Here is a 14,528-nt window from a genome sequence, read left to right as displayed (position 1 = left end):
TTTCATTCCGTACAACAGGGCGATTGAGGGACCAGAATGGGGAAATTGGGGTGGAAGCATGATGTTATATGCCTATGAAGCTAGAGCGGTTCGATCGAACATTATACAACTCTATATCAAAAGTCGTGCGGTCTCTGAGATATTTTCCATTTAATCTATTACAGTTCATCCTTGACTGCCGTCTTCACGCCCGCAGCAGGGAGCCCCTTCTTGTTCTTCGCCATGGCCGCCAGGATATCAATGATGAGATCCGCGGCTGCGACAGAAGTGGTCTCAGCTGTCGAGTCATAGGGAGGGCTGACTTCGACGACATCTGCGCCGACCAGGTTCAGGTTCTCCAGTCCCTTGATATAGCGCTTCAGCTCGCGCGTGGTCCAACCGCCGGACTCGGGGGTTCCTGTAGCAGGAGCGATGCTTGGATCAAGAACTGGCCACGGTCAGTATTGCAGTCGAAGGAAGGGCCACCTGAGACGTACCGTCAATATCAATGGAGAGATAGACCGGGTTATCTCCGACCACGTCAACTGTGCGCTTGATGATCCCTTCCACGCCGATGATGTCGATCTCATGCGCCTCAATGCGATGGAATCCGACCACTTGCTCATCGATCTCGTAGTCCTTGGGACTAAACAGCTTGGTGCGCAGGCCACCATGCACACTGGCCCCTTTGTTGATACATCCTTCCCGCGCGGCATGCCAGAAGAAGGTTCCGTGGGTGATAGCCGACTGCTCAGACGCAATGCCGGTGTATCCCTCATACGGATCCCATGTATCGAGATGCGAGTCAAGGTGAATAACCGAGATGGGGCCGTACACCGTCTTCAGCGACCGCAGGATCGGCAGGACGATCGAGTGATCTCCACCCAAACTGATGATGCGGGGATGCTTCCATCCCTCGGTAACATTGGTCTCATGGTACAGCACCTGTCGATATCCTTGTTCCATCTGCTTGAAGGCATGCGCCGCGTCGAATGGGGTGATGGGAATATCACCGCAGTCGACGATGCTCAGCTCTTCCTCGAAGGGATCCACGCCCCAGACAGTGTTGTAGCTGCGTCCCTTCTTCTCGCGGGAGGATCCAGCGCGAATGCCTCGAGGTCCGAAGCGAGCGCCGGGACGGTAAGAGGTGCTGGTATCGTAGGGGAAGCCCAAGATGGCAATATCGAGGGGCTGCTCATTAGTGATGGGCTCGGCTGGGCAATATCAGATCGGAGAGCCATACTGTATTGTGTGAGGAGGCTAGACAGCGTTGCCATTCCAGGTGGGCAAATGTGACGGGCTGGGAGAAAGGGAGGTCTTTATCGAGGTCTAACTTGTGTGTTAGCAATTCAATCAACTATTTTCTTTTTTTGTTCTTGCACGACATACCCTCAATAGGATGCTGGTAGTCGGGCCCGAGGTTCAAGGAGTAGGCAGCCGGGCTCAAAGCCAGCAGGAGGGACGATGTAGAGAACTTCATGATGGCGATGTAGGTGTCAATGAAAGATGATAAGAACAGGTCTCCAAATCCTGGTTAGAATCCATTATATATGCCTTTTTTCTGTCTCCAATATTCGTGTATAGAGCTGATTCCCCATCACTGCACGATAAGATCTCGCTGACAGCTGCTAGACTCTAACTAGTGCCTCTACTAGTCTTCTAGGCTTCTAGCCGAAAGAATAATGATATCTACAGTATGTATCAGTATCAATTCTTATCATGCATGATTCAAGAGGTCCGATCCCGGAGGACGACTCTATAATCGCTGACACCTGCTCGCTTTCCCCCCATATCATGACTACTGCACCGTTTCTTCTCCACTGACTCACTCCATACATCTGAATCAATGATAAAAATAATGACAATCACTGCTGCAGAATAAACCATGCCGCCCCGCTTACACCGTAAAGTAGCCAAAACCAAGACTTTTGCTGGGTAGGCTTGGCCATCTTATGATTAATTGAAATTGGTTTCCATGACTAACAAAGACTCGCAGATGCTGGACTTGTCGTCGTCGCAAGGTCAAATGCGACAATCATCGGCCACAATGTGCGCGGTGCGGAGAGTCCTGCGAAGGATATGATGTCGACCTGTACTGGATGGACGAGGGCCGTGAGCGACCATGTACGGTGAAAAGGAAAGCGATGCTGATCCAAGATCCCCGGCTACCGCAGGAGATTGACCTGGTCGAGGTCGACGACATGCTCGGGAAACTGGACGCGATCGTGGGTGAAGCCGGCGCAGGGACCATCGGGGCGTTTTCAGCCTTCACGGTAGATGAATATGACATGCCGAGTTCATCGAACGAAGGATCTAGTGAGCCCGATATTGCAGGGATGCCAAATGAAACTCTGGGGCTGGAGCTGACGACGATCGCTCCCGAAATGTCCCTGTATATCGACACCGATGTCGCCGAGTTGATGGACAACTATATACATGTCGTCGCCGACCTTTTGCAGCCCGCGCGCCACACGCAGAACCCATACCGTTCCATCTATGTGCCCCGGGCGATGGAAGCTGCGGCGTCCGGGTGGGTGGTTGGAGTAGGAGGGACTTCCTCTCAGGGGGGCACAGCCTTGTTTCATGCTCTCCTGGCCGTATCAGCATTTCACATGCATCAAAACCAACCGGATATACCACGGTACCAGCGGCTGGGACGATTACATCGGTTGAAAGCGGTTGAGAGTCTACAAAAGTCGCTTGCAGAGGGAGAAAGTGCAGCGGACTACCACACGACCATGTCGGCCATGCTCTCCATGGTGTCGATCGATGTAGGCAAATGCAAGGATCTACTATGGAATTCTAACTAACTGATAAGCTCATGGAAGGCAGCATGACCGAGTTCTGGATCCACCTCGAAGGCTGCGAAAAGCTGCGATTGTCCCTACAGAACAGCCAGCTTTGTTCCTCACGACACGATCAGCTATTGACCATCTGCTCGTTCATGAGCACCTTATCCCGATCCACCAACCCGTACCTGGAACCTAAGCCATGGAGAGAGCATCCATCAGTTTCAATTGACCATCTACTACGGATATCTCCCTTTCTGCCCGACAATCACAGTCTGGAATTCACATACGGCACCACCGCAACGTTAGCCAGCTACATGAGCCTGGCCATTCTTCTCTCCCAACATCTCTGCTATTACGAGGTTCATAACCTTCCCCTTCCGCCCTCGCTCGAGGAAGTCTGCGCCGCTCTAGATCGAGCCCTTCTCACCTGGTCCATCTCGGACGAGCCTCTGTCCTCTGTTCCAGACGGTGACTACCAAACTCTCTCGCTGGTCAGCTGCCACATCCTCGCTTTCCACGCTGCAGTGGTTATCTATTTTCACACCCTCACCCATGTCCGCTCGGCCTCGGTTCTGCGCCACTACAACAAGATCTGTGTATCCAATTTGCTAGCTGCGGAGGCTCTCAAATCGTCACATGGTAGTCAGATTGGCTGGAATGCCATGGCCCCGATCGTCTGGCCAGGGTTTATCGCTGCATGCGAGGCCGAACTGGAAGAGCGGCCACTGTGGCGAGCCTGGTGGATCGGGGTCCAGCGATATTGCATTGGGAGTATTCACACGTTATGGGATGTAGTGCAGGAAGTGTGGCAGGACGAAAATCCCTACGACAGGGGCCCCAAATGGAAGGCTGTGTTGGGAAGGAGAGGCCGGCGGGTCATGAGTGGCGGTTAAGGAAGAGAGCCTACGACTTTAAACGAACAAGAACGATGAATAACCTGTATATGAGTAGCTATTTGAATGACATATGTTGATACCAAATCCCACGCACGCTCCGACTAAACCAGACATGCCAAGATCCCTCGAAGATAAGGATAAGAAGGAATAATAATGGAAATAGTCAGCGAGCCGAATGACACTGACCGAACTCTATACTTCTCTTATCAAACCACGAGTATACTGACTACCTACGAGACAAAAGGACTATAAATCTACATCGAGATTTCACGATGCAACCTTCAAACCACTTCATTTGCCCATTACACTTTCAAGATAGTCATTGTTCTCACCATGTCTGCCTCTCGAGTCCTCGAAAAAGGTCCTCCAGATGTCAAGTCGACCAGTAGCAGTGTCATCACGGACCAGGAGCAGGGGGTCTCCGACTCGCTCGCCTCTGGATCCCAGCATCTGCAGCGGAAGCTTGGGGTGAAGGAGGTTCAACTCTTTGCCCTCTCTGCTGCCATCGGCACATGTAGGTCCTGTCCGTGGTCCATGGGAAGGTGGTCTACTAACCTCTGCAGCCATCTTCGTGTCAATAGGAACCGCTTTGCCCAAAGCGGGGCCGGCAGGCCTCTTTCTGGGATTTGCCATCTGGGGTGCATGCGTGCTCTGTGTCAATGAATGCTACGGTAGGAGACTCATCCTTGCCCTGTGAAGCATCAACTCACTGTCGTAGGGGAAATGGTGTCGTATATGCCTGTCCCCAGTGCCACCATCACCTTTGCTTCGAAGTGGGTGGATGGTGCATTAGGGTTCGCCATGGGCTGGAATTACTTCTTGAACATGTTTGTCTCCATAATGGTAGGAACGGGTGCAGTGCTGACCAATGAAATAGGGCCCTTCTCGTTCCATTTGAGATCGTCGCCTTGAGTCTGATGATCGGCTATTGGACGGACGTGATGCCGGCTGCTGCAGTGGTGGTTATCATGATGGTGATCTACCTGTTGGTTTCTCTCATTCGCCGTGATGTCGGGCTACTAACAACTGTATAGCATTCTCAATGTGGTCTCCGTCAGTTGGTTCGGCGCTGCAGAGTTCTATATCGGAATCTTCAAAGTCCTGCTCGCGCTCGGCCTCACGTTCTACACCTTCATCACGATGGTCGGCGGCAATCCCCAACATGACGCTTACGGATTCAGACATTGGAATCAGCCTGGGGCATTTGCCGAGTATCTTGTCAGCGGATCAAGTGGCAAGTTCTGCGGCGTGATAGCGGCTATGGTTCAGGCAGGCTTCACTTTCTGCGGGTGAGTTTCACACCATCTGCTTGCCAGCGACAGCGACTGACTTGATAGACCGGAGTATCTGAGCATGGTTGCCGCCGAAACCCATAACCCCCGGAAAGTCATCCGCCGCGCCTACAAGACCTTCCTCGTCCGCGTTCTGCTCTTCTTCGTCGGAGGCGCTCTCTGCGTCGGCATCGTCCTGCCATACAATGACCCTACACTTGCGCGTCTTCTCGGAGAAGGAATCTCGACGGGCGCGGCCTCTCCGTACGTGATCTCGATGCAGAATCTGGGGATTGCCGGACTGGGCAGCGTGGTCAACGCGGGAATCATGATCTCGCTGGTCAGTGCTGGAAATGCGCTGCTCTTTTCAGCGACACGGACGTTGCATGGCATGGCGACGGACGGCAAGGCGCCACGGTTCTTTGCTCATTGCACGAAGAACGGAATTCCGTATGTGCTTTCTTCTCATTCTCGTTCGATCTATTTTGCTAACTTCCAAAGGATCTGGGCTCTGTTTGCCTCGTTGTCGGTTTGTCTTCTCGCTCTCTTGCAAGTTTCGGAAAGCTCGGCCAAGGTGATGAACTAGTATGCTTGTCTTTTCCTCATTTTCCTGGATCTATACTCACAGTACGCAGCCTTGTGATCCTCATTACGGCAAATCAGCTACTCAATCACTTCTCCGTGAGCCTGACATACATTCACTTCTACCGCGCGATGAAGGCTCAGGGTGTCGACCGGAATACGCTTCCCTACAAGGGCAGATTCCAGCCCTACACCTCGTACATCGCAGTCACCAGCACTGTCCTTCTCACGCTGCTCTTGGGCTTCGATGTGTTTGTAGACATGCCCAACAATTGGAGCATCAAGTATTTCTTCCTGAATTATTCGATGCTGGCGTTCTACGTGGTGATGTTCCTGGGATGGAAAATCTTCAAGAAGACCAAGTATCTGAAGCCGATGGAAGTGGATCTAGGACTCGGAGAGGCCAAGAATGAGATCGAGGCGTATGAGATGATGCTGGAGGAGAAGCCGGTTGGAAGATTTGAAAAGATTCTGCTGAAGGTTGTGCCAATGTGAGAGATAGTCTGTATCTCTCTATCTGTTAGTCAATGGAAATCGTCTGATGTATTCTGATATCCCTACCTTTTCGTGTTTGATATTACCTGATGGCTTCATGATGCACAATTCAACGCTTATCATGTCCTTTCGCTTATCGCTCTTTCATGCTTTCGCTGACGGTTGCCGTTCTGATTTATTTATCGCTGTGATTGGGGCGGATAGAACTGTAGATATAAGAAAGCAGAGTCATGTTCCTGATACTTGGTCTAACCATTACAATCACTGACTATGGAGAGCTATATGGTTAAGTCCTTTCTACTGGGAGTGTCTCTCTCCCTTCTATATCTCATTGGCAAAGTCTTCATCAATCTCTTTCAATCGCCCCTCCGATCCATTCCCGGCCCTAAGCTGTTTGCCATCACAAAATGGCGTCTTGCATACGAAGACTACCGTGGCACCCGGACTCGGTATATGAAGACCTTGCACGATAGATATGGCGATGCCGTCCGTATTGGGCCGAATGAAGTCTCGTTCAACAGCCTCTCTGCGCTGCGTACGATCTACGGTGCCGGCACTGTTTTTCAACGAGACACCTTCTATCGCATGTTCGATGCATATGGCAAGCAGGTGATGTTTAGTTTTGCTTCATCCAAGGACCACCGAGGTATGTTTCCTTGCCTTGAGTGGGCTTCTATTCTAAAGCCAGGTAGCTCGGAAGAAGTTACTGAACCACGCCTACTCCAAGACGTCGGTGCTGTCGCCCAACAATGCCTCCATGATTGAGGAAAAAGCCAGACAGTTCATGGATCTGATCGAGAAGGAAGCCAAAGACGGCAGCCTGGAGATTTTCGCAGCTCTACACTACTTTTCCATTGATGCGATCACCAAGTTCCTCTATGGAAAGTCGGCGGGAGCGACTACTGCCTTGACTGCATCTCAGGATCGATCGTTGCTGGACGACATCCTGGACCCTGATCGCCGCAAGCTGTCCTGGTTCACCATCCATTTCCCCACGCTGACCAACTGGCTGTACTCTCGTACCGGGCTGCTCGAGTCCCTGCTCACGGACCTGGGCCTCCTGCCCATGCGCAAACCATCAACATACACAGGGATCCGCGCCCACGCTCTCGCAGCCGCCGAGCATCTGAGCCAATCGACTACTGAGAGCCTCGATGTGAATGCATCCATCGCGGAGCGGCTCCTCGTCGCAGGCCGCACAGCCGATCCCAAGGGAGTCCCCATGGACCATCTGGACGTAGCGAGCGAATGCGCCGACCACCTCCTCGCCGGCATCGACACGACCAGCGACACCAGCATGTGGGCGATGTTCGCGCTGTCGCAGCCAGAGAACCAAATCTTTCAAGACAAATTGCGCGCCGAGGTGCGCTCCCTGGGCGAGGAAGTCACCACCGACCGGGTCGTGAGCGCCATCGCAGCAGATAAGCAGCCCTACCTCGACGCCGTGATCAAGGAGACGCTGCGTCTCTTCGCGCCGCTACCGGGGACGGAGCCGCGCTTCGCAGACACCGACCAAATCATCGATGGGTATTCGATTCCGAAGGGAACGGTGGTGAGTATGAGCCCGTACACCCTCCACCGCAACGCGCGGGTATTCCAGGATCCGACACGGTTCAACCCGGATCGGTGGCTGGGCGATGCGGAGGCAGTCGCCGAGATGAAGCGGTGGTTCTGGGCGTTTTCGAGCGGAGGACGCATGTGTATTGGGATGCAGTAAGTGATTCCTACCCCCTCCGGTAGGTCGCTAGGCTAAGGAAACAATAGTCTGGCCATGGCGGAGATGACGACTCTGCTGGCGAGTGTGTATCGGACGTACAAGACAGAGATCACGCCTGGGTTCGAGGGAGTTTCGCCAGGGGTGACGGCTCGGTATGAGGTGTTTTCTGATGAGCAGTTCCCGCGGATGGAAGAGCATGTATGCTGGGTGAAGTTTGTCAAGGAGTAGGAGTGATAGGTGGTGATGGATACGCCTTTGAGATTTATTCTTTTTAGCCTGTTAGTTTGTTGTCATTGTCGAGCGATTCCTTGAGAGCAATGATTGATCTAGATAGATGAATATGAATAAATAGGCATTTTATTCGCATGAACACATACTGTACAAGAATTTTTTGGTCATCACACATCCGCAAGGACTAACATTCCACGTAGAAACCAATATCCGTCGTCCGGTAGCCGCAGTGTCTCTGTTGCTGCCACCATCCACAGATCGAGTTGGCCCCCGACACCGCCGACTAGCTTGTTCTTGTCTGAATTTGGGATGAAGCTATTTGTGGCAAGCTGTGATCCATTCTTAGTGTCCAATTGCCAGCTACGAGCTAGGGTCTACGCGCAGGATCTTGTCGCAGTTGAGCAGCAACAGCGGGTCCAGGGCTTGTTTCACCTATACATTGGTCAGGTCAGTCAGCATGAGGCCACAGCACATTCCCCGTTCAAGAGGCCTTACCTGGCGCATCGTGTCGACGGTTTTCTGTCCGACCTCTGAGGGTAGGAAATCCCTCTTCACTAGGCCGACACCGTGCTCGCCGGTGATGGTTCCCTCCATCTCAATCGCCCGCTCGACCATGTCATGGACGAGCTTCTCGGCTACATCGCGAACCTTCTCGCTATACAGTAACATCACTTTCGATCGGTTAGTAAGTGTTCCCGGCCGATAGGAAAATTCAATGACATACCGTGGAAGTTGCCATCGCCCACATGTCCCACAATCCCCCCCGTCAACCCACTGCGGTTGATATCCTCCTTCGTCTGGTGGATGATGTCCGGGAGTCTGCTGATGGGAACAGCCACATCGGTCGTCCACACATGTTCACTCGGATCCTTCTTCAGCTCCATGATACTCCAGAGCGCGTATTTCCTCGCGCTCCATAGTTCCTCCGCCTCGCCGGCGTTGCGTGCGAATTCGAAGCTGGTATCCCGGCCTTGCTTCACCAGTTCCTGGACGATGCGCACCTCCTCGTCGACTGCCGCCTTGGTACCCGCAAACTTGAAGAACAATGTCGGCTTTTCCTCCCAGTGACGCTCGGTCGCGCCCCCGGCATTCACGCACTTCATCTGCACGTCGTCCAGGAGCTCCACCGCCGCGATGTTCACCCCTTCTTCCACCACCCGCGCCACACAGCCGGCGGCGTCCTGGATCGACGGAAACGACGCGATGGCCACGCGCTCATTCTTTGGCTTCGGGGTCAACTTCAACGTGGCCTCGGTCACGATGCCCAGCGTGCCCTCGCTCCCGATAAATAAACGGGTGAGGTCATACCCCGCGCTGGACTTGCGTGGCCGCTGCCGGGTCTGGATGACGGTGCCGTCCGCCAGCACCACCGTGAGCGACAGCACCCAGTCCCGCATGGTGCCGTAGTGGTAGGCGTTAGTGCCTGAGCAGCCTGTGCCGACCATACCGCCGATGCGCGCACCGGGGCCGGGATCCGGCGGGAAGAACAGACCGTCCTTGGCGAGCTGGGCGTTCAGATCCTCCCAGCCCACGCCGGCCTGCACGTGGACGTCCTGGTCATCCTTGTGCAGGGCGAGGATATTGTCCATGCGCTGGAGGTCGAGGGAGACGCCGCCGCGGGTCGGGGTGAAGTGGCCCTCGAGGCTGGTGCCGCCCGCGTAGGCGGTAAGGGGGATGCGACGGCGATGGCAGACTTTCATGATGCGCGAGACCTCGTCGGTCGAGGCGGGACTGACGACGACAAAGGGCTTCTGGGTTGCGGTTGGGGTGTACGACGACCAGTCCGAGCCGGAGTAGGAGCCCATGGAGTCGGCGTTGGTCGTGACGTTGTCCTTGCCGATGATCTCGGCGAACTCGGCGCAGGCGGCTTTCAAGTTTTCGGGAGTGAGGTCGTAGTTCGGGGGCTGGCAGTCTTCCAGAGGACTGGTCGATTTGTCAGAGAGAGTTGTTGGGGGTGGTTGATCGGACCGGCCGATGAGGTAGCCTCCAACGCCGGCAGCGACGATTACTGGATCTATTAGCCATGGTAGACGAACGGGGAAGAAAGGGGAGGGGACCTTACAGGATGAAAGGACGAGTTGGATGGAGTTGAATCGGGGTTTGGCTTGGTAGGCAGCATTCTGGCCTGGGTTGGACTGATTGTATCTTCTTGCCGTAGTAAACGTTCGTAATTGCAGGCGTTCATGATGATGGGGGACCGTCGTGGTTCGCCTGGGAAGCGGACGAACACATCGAGAGACGGACAAGGGGAGTGTACGGGGGCGTAGTGAAGCCATCATGAGGATATAATATATATTTATGGGATAGATTTGCCGGATGCTGTGTAAGTGTTATATATATATCTCTCTCCTAAGACTTATGTGATGATGCAATTAGACTGTCTCTCCCTCAGACAATCTCTGGTGGATCTGCAAATGCAAATGCTTGTCCTGTCAGTCGGCCGAAAAGACAATTACAGTTACGCTAGAAGATAATAATAATAATAATAATAATAATAATAATAATAATAATTATTATTATTATTCAGTTAGACCGAGAGAAAAGGACGAAAGCTGCAGGATTCGATATCGGCCGATAATGACAGCATGACGTTCCGAATGAGCCGACGACATATATCAGATCATCTTCTGCCAGTAGTTAGTATTTAGTATTTAGTAGTTAGTACGGAGTAGTGAGTGGGCCAAACCGGATTTACACGAGAAAAATGATCTTAGTATGAAGGATGACTTCAAAGTAGAGAATTATCAACATCCCTCAAATAACTACTACCATTGAATCCCATTACACCATCATCAGCCCCAAAAATCCACCCACAGCCCCCACAATACCAACCCCCGACCCCAATTTCGGCGAGGCATTGTTGGTCGGCGTGCTCGAGGCACTCACTCCGGTAGATGAACCGGCCGAAGAAGTCGCTTCAGACGTCGTGGATGTGGTGGTGATGGCGGGGGTGGTGGTGGTGGACATGATCGGCAAAAGAGTCATGGATTCGTCGGCGCCCACGGTAGGCGACTGACTCTGTGAGGAGGGAAACGTCGTCGCAGAGGCGCTGTTTAACGTCGCCGTGGTTTTCCCCGTGGACTCAGCGGTCGAGTTGGAGGCGGTCTTGGTCGCGCCCGTGGAGCCGGTCGTGGACGAGAGACTCACGACCTGGAAGCCGAGGAGATGCTGCGACGATTCCTTCGAGAAGACCTGGGTCGCCATGCCGGCGGCCTCGCCTGAGCATTGATCGTTGGTAAAGAGCAGCATGTTGATGTCGTTTTCGTTCTGCGCATCGATCTTGAACAGATTGCCCGCGGGGTTGTCGATCTGGATGCAGTCGCTGGGGCCATGGCCAGACTCCTGCTGTTTCTTGCCGTTGGCGTCTGTCCAGGAGACTTCCCAGGCCAATGCAGCTGGGATGAGCGAGACCGAGATGGCCACAGGGAGGAGAGTCGACCACTTCATGTTGCGATTGGGAAGTAACACAGTGGGAGAAGGAGTGGAGGTTGCTGGCACAGAATGACGATGGAACTTGCAGCGAAGATTGACACGTTCATGAAATCTGGGGATTCTGCCTTTTTCTTCCTCGCGAGGCGGACAGATGAAACGCGACCGAAGTTCCAACTGCTGATTCTCTTGGTGTTTGAAGCTAGACATGCTGATCCTCGTATTCTGTCTATCCAGAACCAGTGAGGATGAGCCATCGCCAGCCAAGCCACTTGGCATTCACCACGAATATTCGACAAATACGGGCTGGAGCCGGTTCAGGCACCTTTTTAATATATCCAGCAAACCAGAAAGACGGAAGAGGAGTGGTAATTTCCTCTCGCCGAGCGGAGATGGCCGCTCATCTCGAATCGATTGTGGATGACCAGCGTCAGTATATGTCTATAGGAGGAGCTATCTACATAGCTCAGCAAGGCCGTTACAATCAGAGGCCTTCGAAATAGCTTGCAGGATAACATCCGTCATCGCCAGGACCTTCTCCTCTTCCAGGCGGCGTCCTACCAATTGAAGGCTCACAGGCGCTCCATGCACAGCCTGCGCATCGTCTTCTCACGAGTTAGCAGTTATCAATATGGCCAGGGGAGCGTCCCTTCACTTACAGTCCGACTGCACCTTGGTGTCCAACTCGGAGAGGCTCTTATGGTCCGCATATGGAGCATCCACTTCCCGATCAGCGTGCACGCCACAAGGGAACGAGACGGCGCTATAGTCCAAAGCGTTGAATATCGTCGTGTATCCGCCATATGCGAACTTGCCATTGGGCGCCGAACTGTACGGGGTTGTCGGGCCTGTTTTTCTTTAGTCGAATGTCGACGCATTGAAAGGACAACACTTACACAGGATAGCATCAATACCGCTCTCGTTCCACCGATTCAAAAACGCCTGGGCTAGCCGAGTTCGCTCCACATGCAACTGCCACAGATCGTGGACGCCAATCTCCTGCGCAGCTTCAAAGGGCTTCATCTCCGCCGGGAAGGGCTCCCCTGTGGGCTCGAGCAGTTTCTTGATGGACTTGCCGCCATCCGCAAGGAACATACGCCCAGTCACCGTCAGTAGCTCAATATAATCGGTATTCTTCCAGGTGACGACTTCGTGACCCGCCTTCTCGAGCTTCCCGGTCACCTCCTTCAATGCACGCGCAACCGGGGGCGTCGGTGCAACAATCCCATCGTGCCACAGGACACCAATCCTCAACCGTTGCGGCAGCTGGACCGTCCGCCAGGGAATCGGCAAGCACTTGGGGTCTAGCAGCCAGGGTGCATAGTCTATCACCGTCTTGGACCAGAAGACAATCTCGTCTAGAGTACGAGCCATTGGTCCAGCTACGCTGACGATACTTTCCTGGCCTGCTAGCCCAGCGCGGACCAGCGCACTGGGGAAGCGCCCAAACGAGGGACGAATAGTGAAAATCCCAGTACATGCGGCCGGAATGCGGAGGGAGCCACCTGCAGCCAAATGAGAATGTATCTTTCCACAGTGGGTGAGTTAGAGAAGAAAACGTACCGATGTCTGTTCCTACACCCAGACGACTGCCTCCGAACGCAACAAGAGCGGACTCACCACCTGAAGACCCGCCTGAAGTCATATTCCGGTTCAGCGGACTCACAGTGCGCCCAAAGACGTGGTTGACTGATTCTCCCATCATCATGGCGGTGGGGATATTGGTCTTGACGTACAGCACCGCTCCTGCTTTGACAAGTATGTCTACTAGGACACTGTTCGACGTTGCGGGCTGATCGGCCAGCGAGGCCAGTCCGATTGTCGAGTCCTTGCCGATCATGTTGAAGTTATCTTTGATAGAGATTGGGAGCCCATGGAAGGGGCCCTTGATCGTTCCAGTTGTTCGGAGAGACTCATCCAGCTCCTTTGCCTGGGCAATGGCCTCTTCGAAGAAGAAATCCGTCAAGCAATTGATCTGTCTTCATCAGCATACATTCACGAAGTGATGGGTTGGCGTGAACTTGCCAGTTGTTGAGCAGCAGCGGCGGCTTTGCAGAAGGCTCGGGTGACCTCTTCCGAAGTCCAGGACTGGGAAGCGATCTCCGCCAGAATCTTCTGCGACGGCGTGTCGAGAATCTCCAACTCTCTGTCGGTGAACCAGCCGGACTCGTGGAGGAAGGTTGTCACATCGGCCTGGTCATCAGGCGGGAGGATATCAGCTGGAATCAGCCATTCCGGAGGAATAGCCTGTGCCAGAGCCTGGCGCTTCTTGGCCGAGATACTCTCCCAAGGCTGGACTGTCATACTTCAGATTGGCGCACGAACTTTTGATAGAGAGATTAGAAAGTGCTGTAGAGACAGACCATCCACGGTTTGATATGATCTTAAGTAGAGTTGCATGCATTGCCCACGAACAGCTACCCGATAGGGCGGGGCGACGGACCACACATGGTCAAGGCTTAAGCTACCCAGTGTCAACAGAACCCCCGATAGTTTCCAGTCGACTCATTCGGTTAATTCGCCTATCTCCCAAGTGACGTGGCGCCGGATTGGTCCATCGTGAGTCGATAAGCAGTCGGGATGGCGATATGCCGTTGCCAAGTCATGGAGCAATCAGCGCCGAAGATTAGGACATATCTCGGTTACAGCGCCTATAGAAAGCTGCAGAGTACGACGATTTTGACGATATACGTCCAATGTTCCCTGAAGATGTGTCGCATAGATGTCTGGAAGCGATTTTTTGATAGATTGAGCCGGCATTTCCGCCAATCGCTTACTGGTAACTGAGACCGATCAGGGGACCTCAAGCACTGTCAAGACTTAGGGCTCGTCAGATTGATCCGTGACTATTCGTAGCTATTCCTATCTTCGGTGTACATTATCTGACTATCAGTCTCAGGAAAGGCACACCTCATATGTTTGCCCGACGACAGCTACATGGCTCTTATCACGTCAGAACTCAAAGGTCAGACGTGATATCGCAAGGATCTCTGTTTAAAAGGAAGAGCATGGCGAAGATGGAGACATCTCATTCCCTTCCTAAAGGGTACGTCCTGAGAGGAGAGGACACGAGCCTTTTCCGATCGATTACCACCGAATTTCCAACTGTTTGAGCCAATTACTCTTCGTGGCGAAC

General features: G+C 53.3%; 7 protein-coding genes across 7 annotated transcripts, besides 3 other annotated features; 3 read left to right on the top strand and 4 right to left on the bottom strand.

The window, feature by feature from the left end:
* Window positions 1-158: 158 nt before the first annotated feature.
* On the bottom strand, window positions 159-1,459 carry ACLA_067160 (agmatinase; the record flags this gene model as incomplete). The annotated part of the gene is made up of 4 exons (XM_001272505.1): window positions 159-427; window positions 477-1,170; window positions 1,223-1,308; window positions 1,369-1,459. The coding sequence occupies 4 exons, from the start codon at window positions 1,457-1,459 to the stop codon at window positions 159-161; spliced, it is 1,140 nt and encodes a 379-aa protein (XP_001272506.1).
* Window positions 1,460-1,864: 405 nt separating this feature from the next.
* ACLA_067150 (Zn(II)2Cys6 transcription factor) lies at window positions 1,865-3,664 on the top strand (the record flags this gene model as incomplete). The annotated part of the gene is made up of 3 exons (XM_001272504.1): window positions 1,865-1,914; window positions 1,976-2,750; window positions 2,798-3,664. The coding sequence occupies 3 exons, from the start codon at window positions 1,865-1,867 to the stop codon at window positions 3,662-3,664; spliced, it is 1,692 nt and encodes a 563-aa protein (XP_001272505.1).
* Window positions 3,665-4,000: 336 nt separating this feature from the next.
* Window positions 4,001-6,015, top strand: ACLA_067140 (general amino acid permease (agp2); the record flags this gene model as incomplete). Its single annotated transcript, XM_001272503.1, has 8 exons — window positions 4,001-4,181; window positions 4,231-4,338; window positions 4,386-4,494; window positions 4,545-4,652; window positions 4,702-4,956; window positions 5,005-5,388; window positions 5,440-5,523; window positions 5,574-6,015. The coding sequence occupies 8 exons, from the start codon at window positions 4,001-4,003 to the stop codon at window positions 6,013-6,015; spliced, it is 1,671 nt and encodes a 556-aa protein (XP_001272504.1).
* Window positions 6,016-6,285: 270 nt separating this feature from the next.
* On the top strand, window positions 6,286-7,960 carry ACLA_067130 (cytochrome P450; the record flags this gene model as incomplete). Its single annotated transcript, XM_001272502.1, has 3 exons — window positions 6,286-6,661; window positions 6,708-7,728; window positions 7,780-7,960. The coding sequence occupies 3 exons, from the start codon at window positions 6,286-6,288 to the stop codon at window positions 7,958-7,960; spliced, it is 1,578 nt and encodes a 525-aa protein (XP_001272503.1).
* A 363-nt stretch (window positions 7,961-8,323) lies between these two features.
* Window positions 8,324-10,242, bottom strand: ACLA_067120 (FAD-binding oxidoreductase; the record flags this gene model as incomplete). The annotated part of the gene is made up of 3 exons (XM_001272501.1): window positions 8,324-8,395; window positions 8,459-8,634; window positions 8,688-10,242. 3 exons carry the CDS (start codon window positions 10,240-10,242, stop codon window positions 8,324-8,326), a joined length of 1,803 nt encoding a protein of 600 aa, XP_001272502.1.
* A 191-nt stretch (window positions 10,243-10,433) lies between these two features.
* Window positions 10,434-10,474: a microsatellite.
* Window positions 10,435-10,474: a microsatellite.
* Window positions 10,475-10,744: 270 nt separating this feature from the next.
* Window positions 10,745-11,602, bottom strand: ACLA_067110 (uncharacterized protein; the record flags this gene model as incomplete). Its single annotated transcript, XM_001272500.1, has 1 exon — window positions 10,745-11,602. One exon carries the CDS (start codon window positions 11,600-11,602, stop codon window positions 10,745-10,747), a length of 858 nt encoding a protein of 285 aa, XP_001272501.1.
* Window positions 10,896-10,926: a microsatellite.
* A 243-nt stretch (window positions 11,603-11,845) lies between the features above and the next one.
* On the bottom strand, window positions 11,846-13,696 carry ACLA_067100 (fatty-acid amide hydrolase; the record flags this gene model as incomplete). The annotated part of the gene is made up of 5 exons (XM_001272499.1): window positions 11,846-11,997; window positions 12,052-12,240; window positions 12,289-12,897; window positions 12,956-13,371; window positions 13,392-13,696. 5 exons carry the CDS (start codon window positions 13,694-13,696, stop codon window positions 11,846-11,848), a joined length of 1,671 nt encoding a protein of 556 aa, XP_001272500.1.
* Between the last annotated feature and the right edge of the window lie 832 nt (window positions 13,697-14,528).

The sequence above is a fragment of the Aspergillus clavatus genome, genomic scaffold, assembly GCF_000002715.2.
Source record: "Aspergillus clavatus NRRL 1 1099423829799 genomic scaffold, whole genome shotgun sequence".
NCBI classification, from domain to species: Eukaryota; Fungi; Ascomycota; class Eurotiomycetes; order Eurotiales; family Aspergillaceae; genus Aspergillus; species Aspergillus clavatus.
Note: the sequence above shows the minus strand (reverse complement) of the source record. Positions and strands in the feature narration are given on the sequence as shown.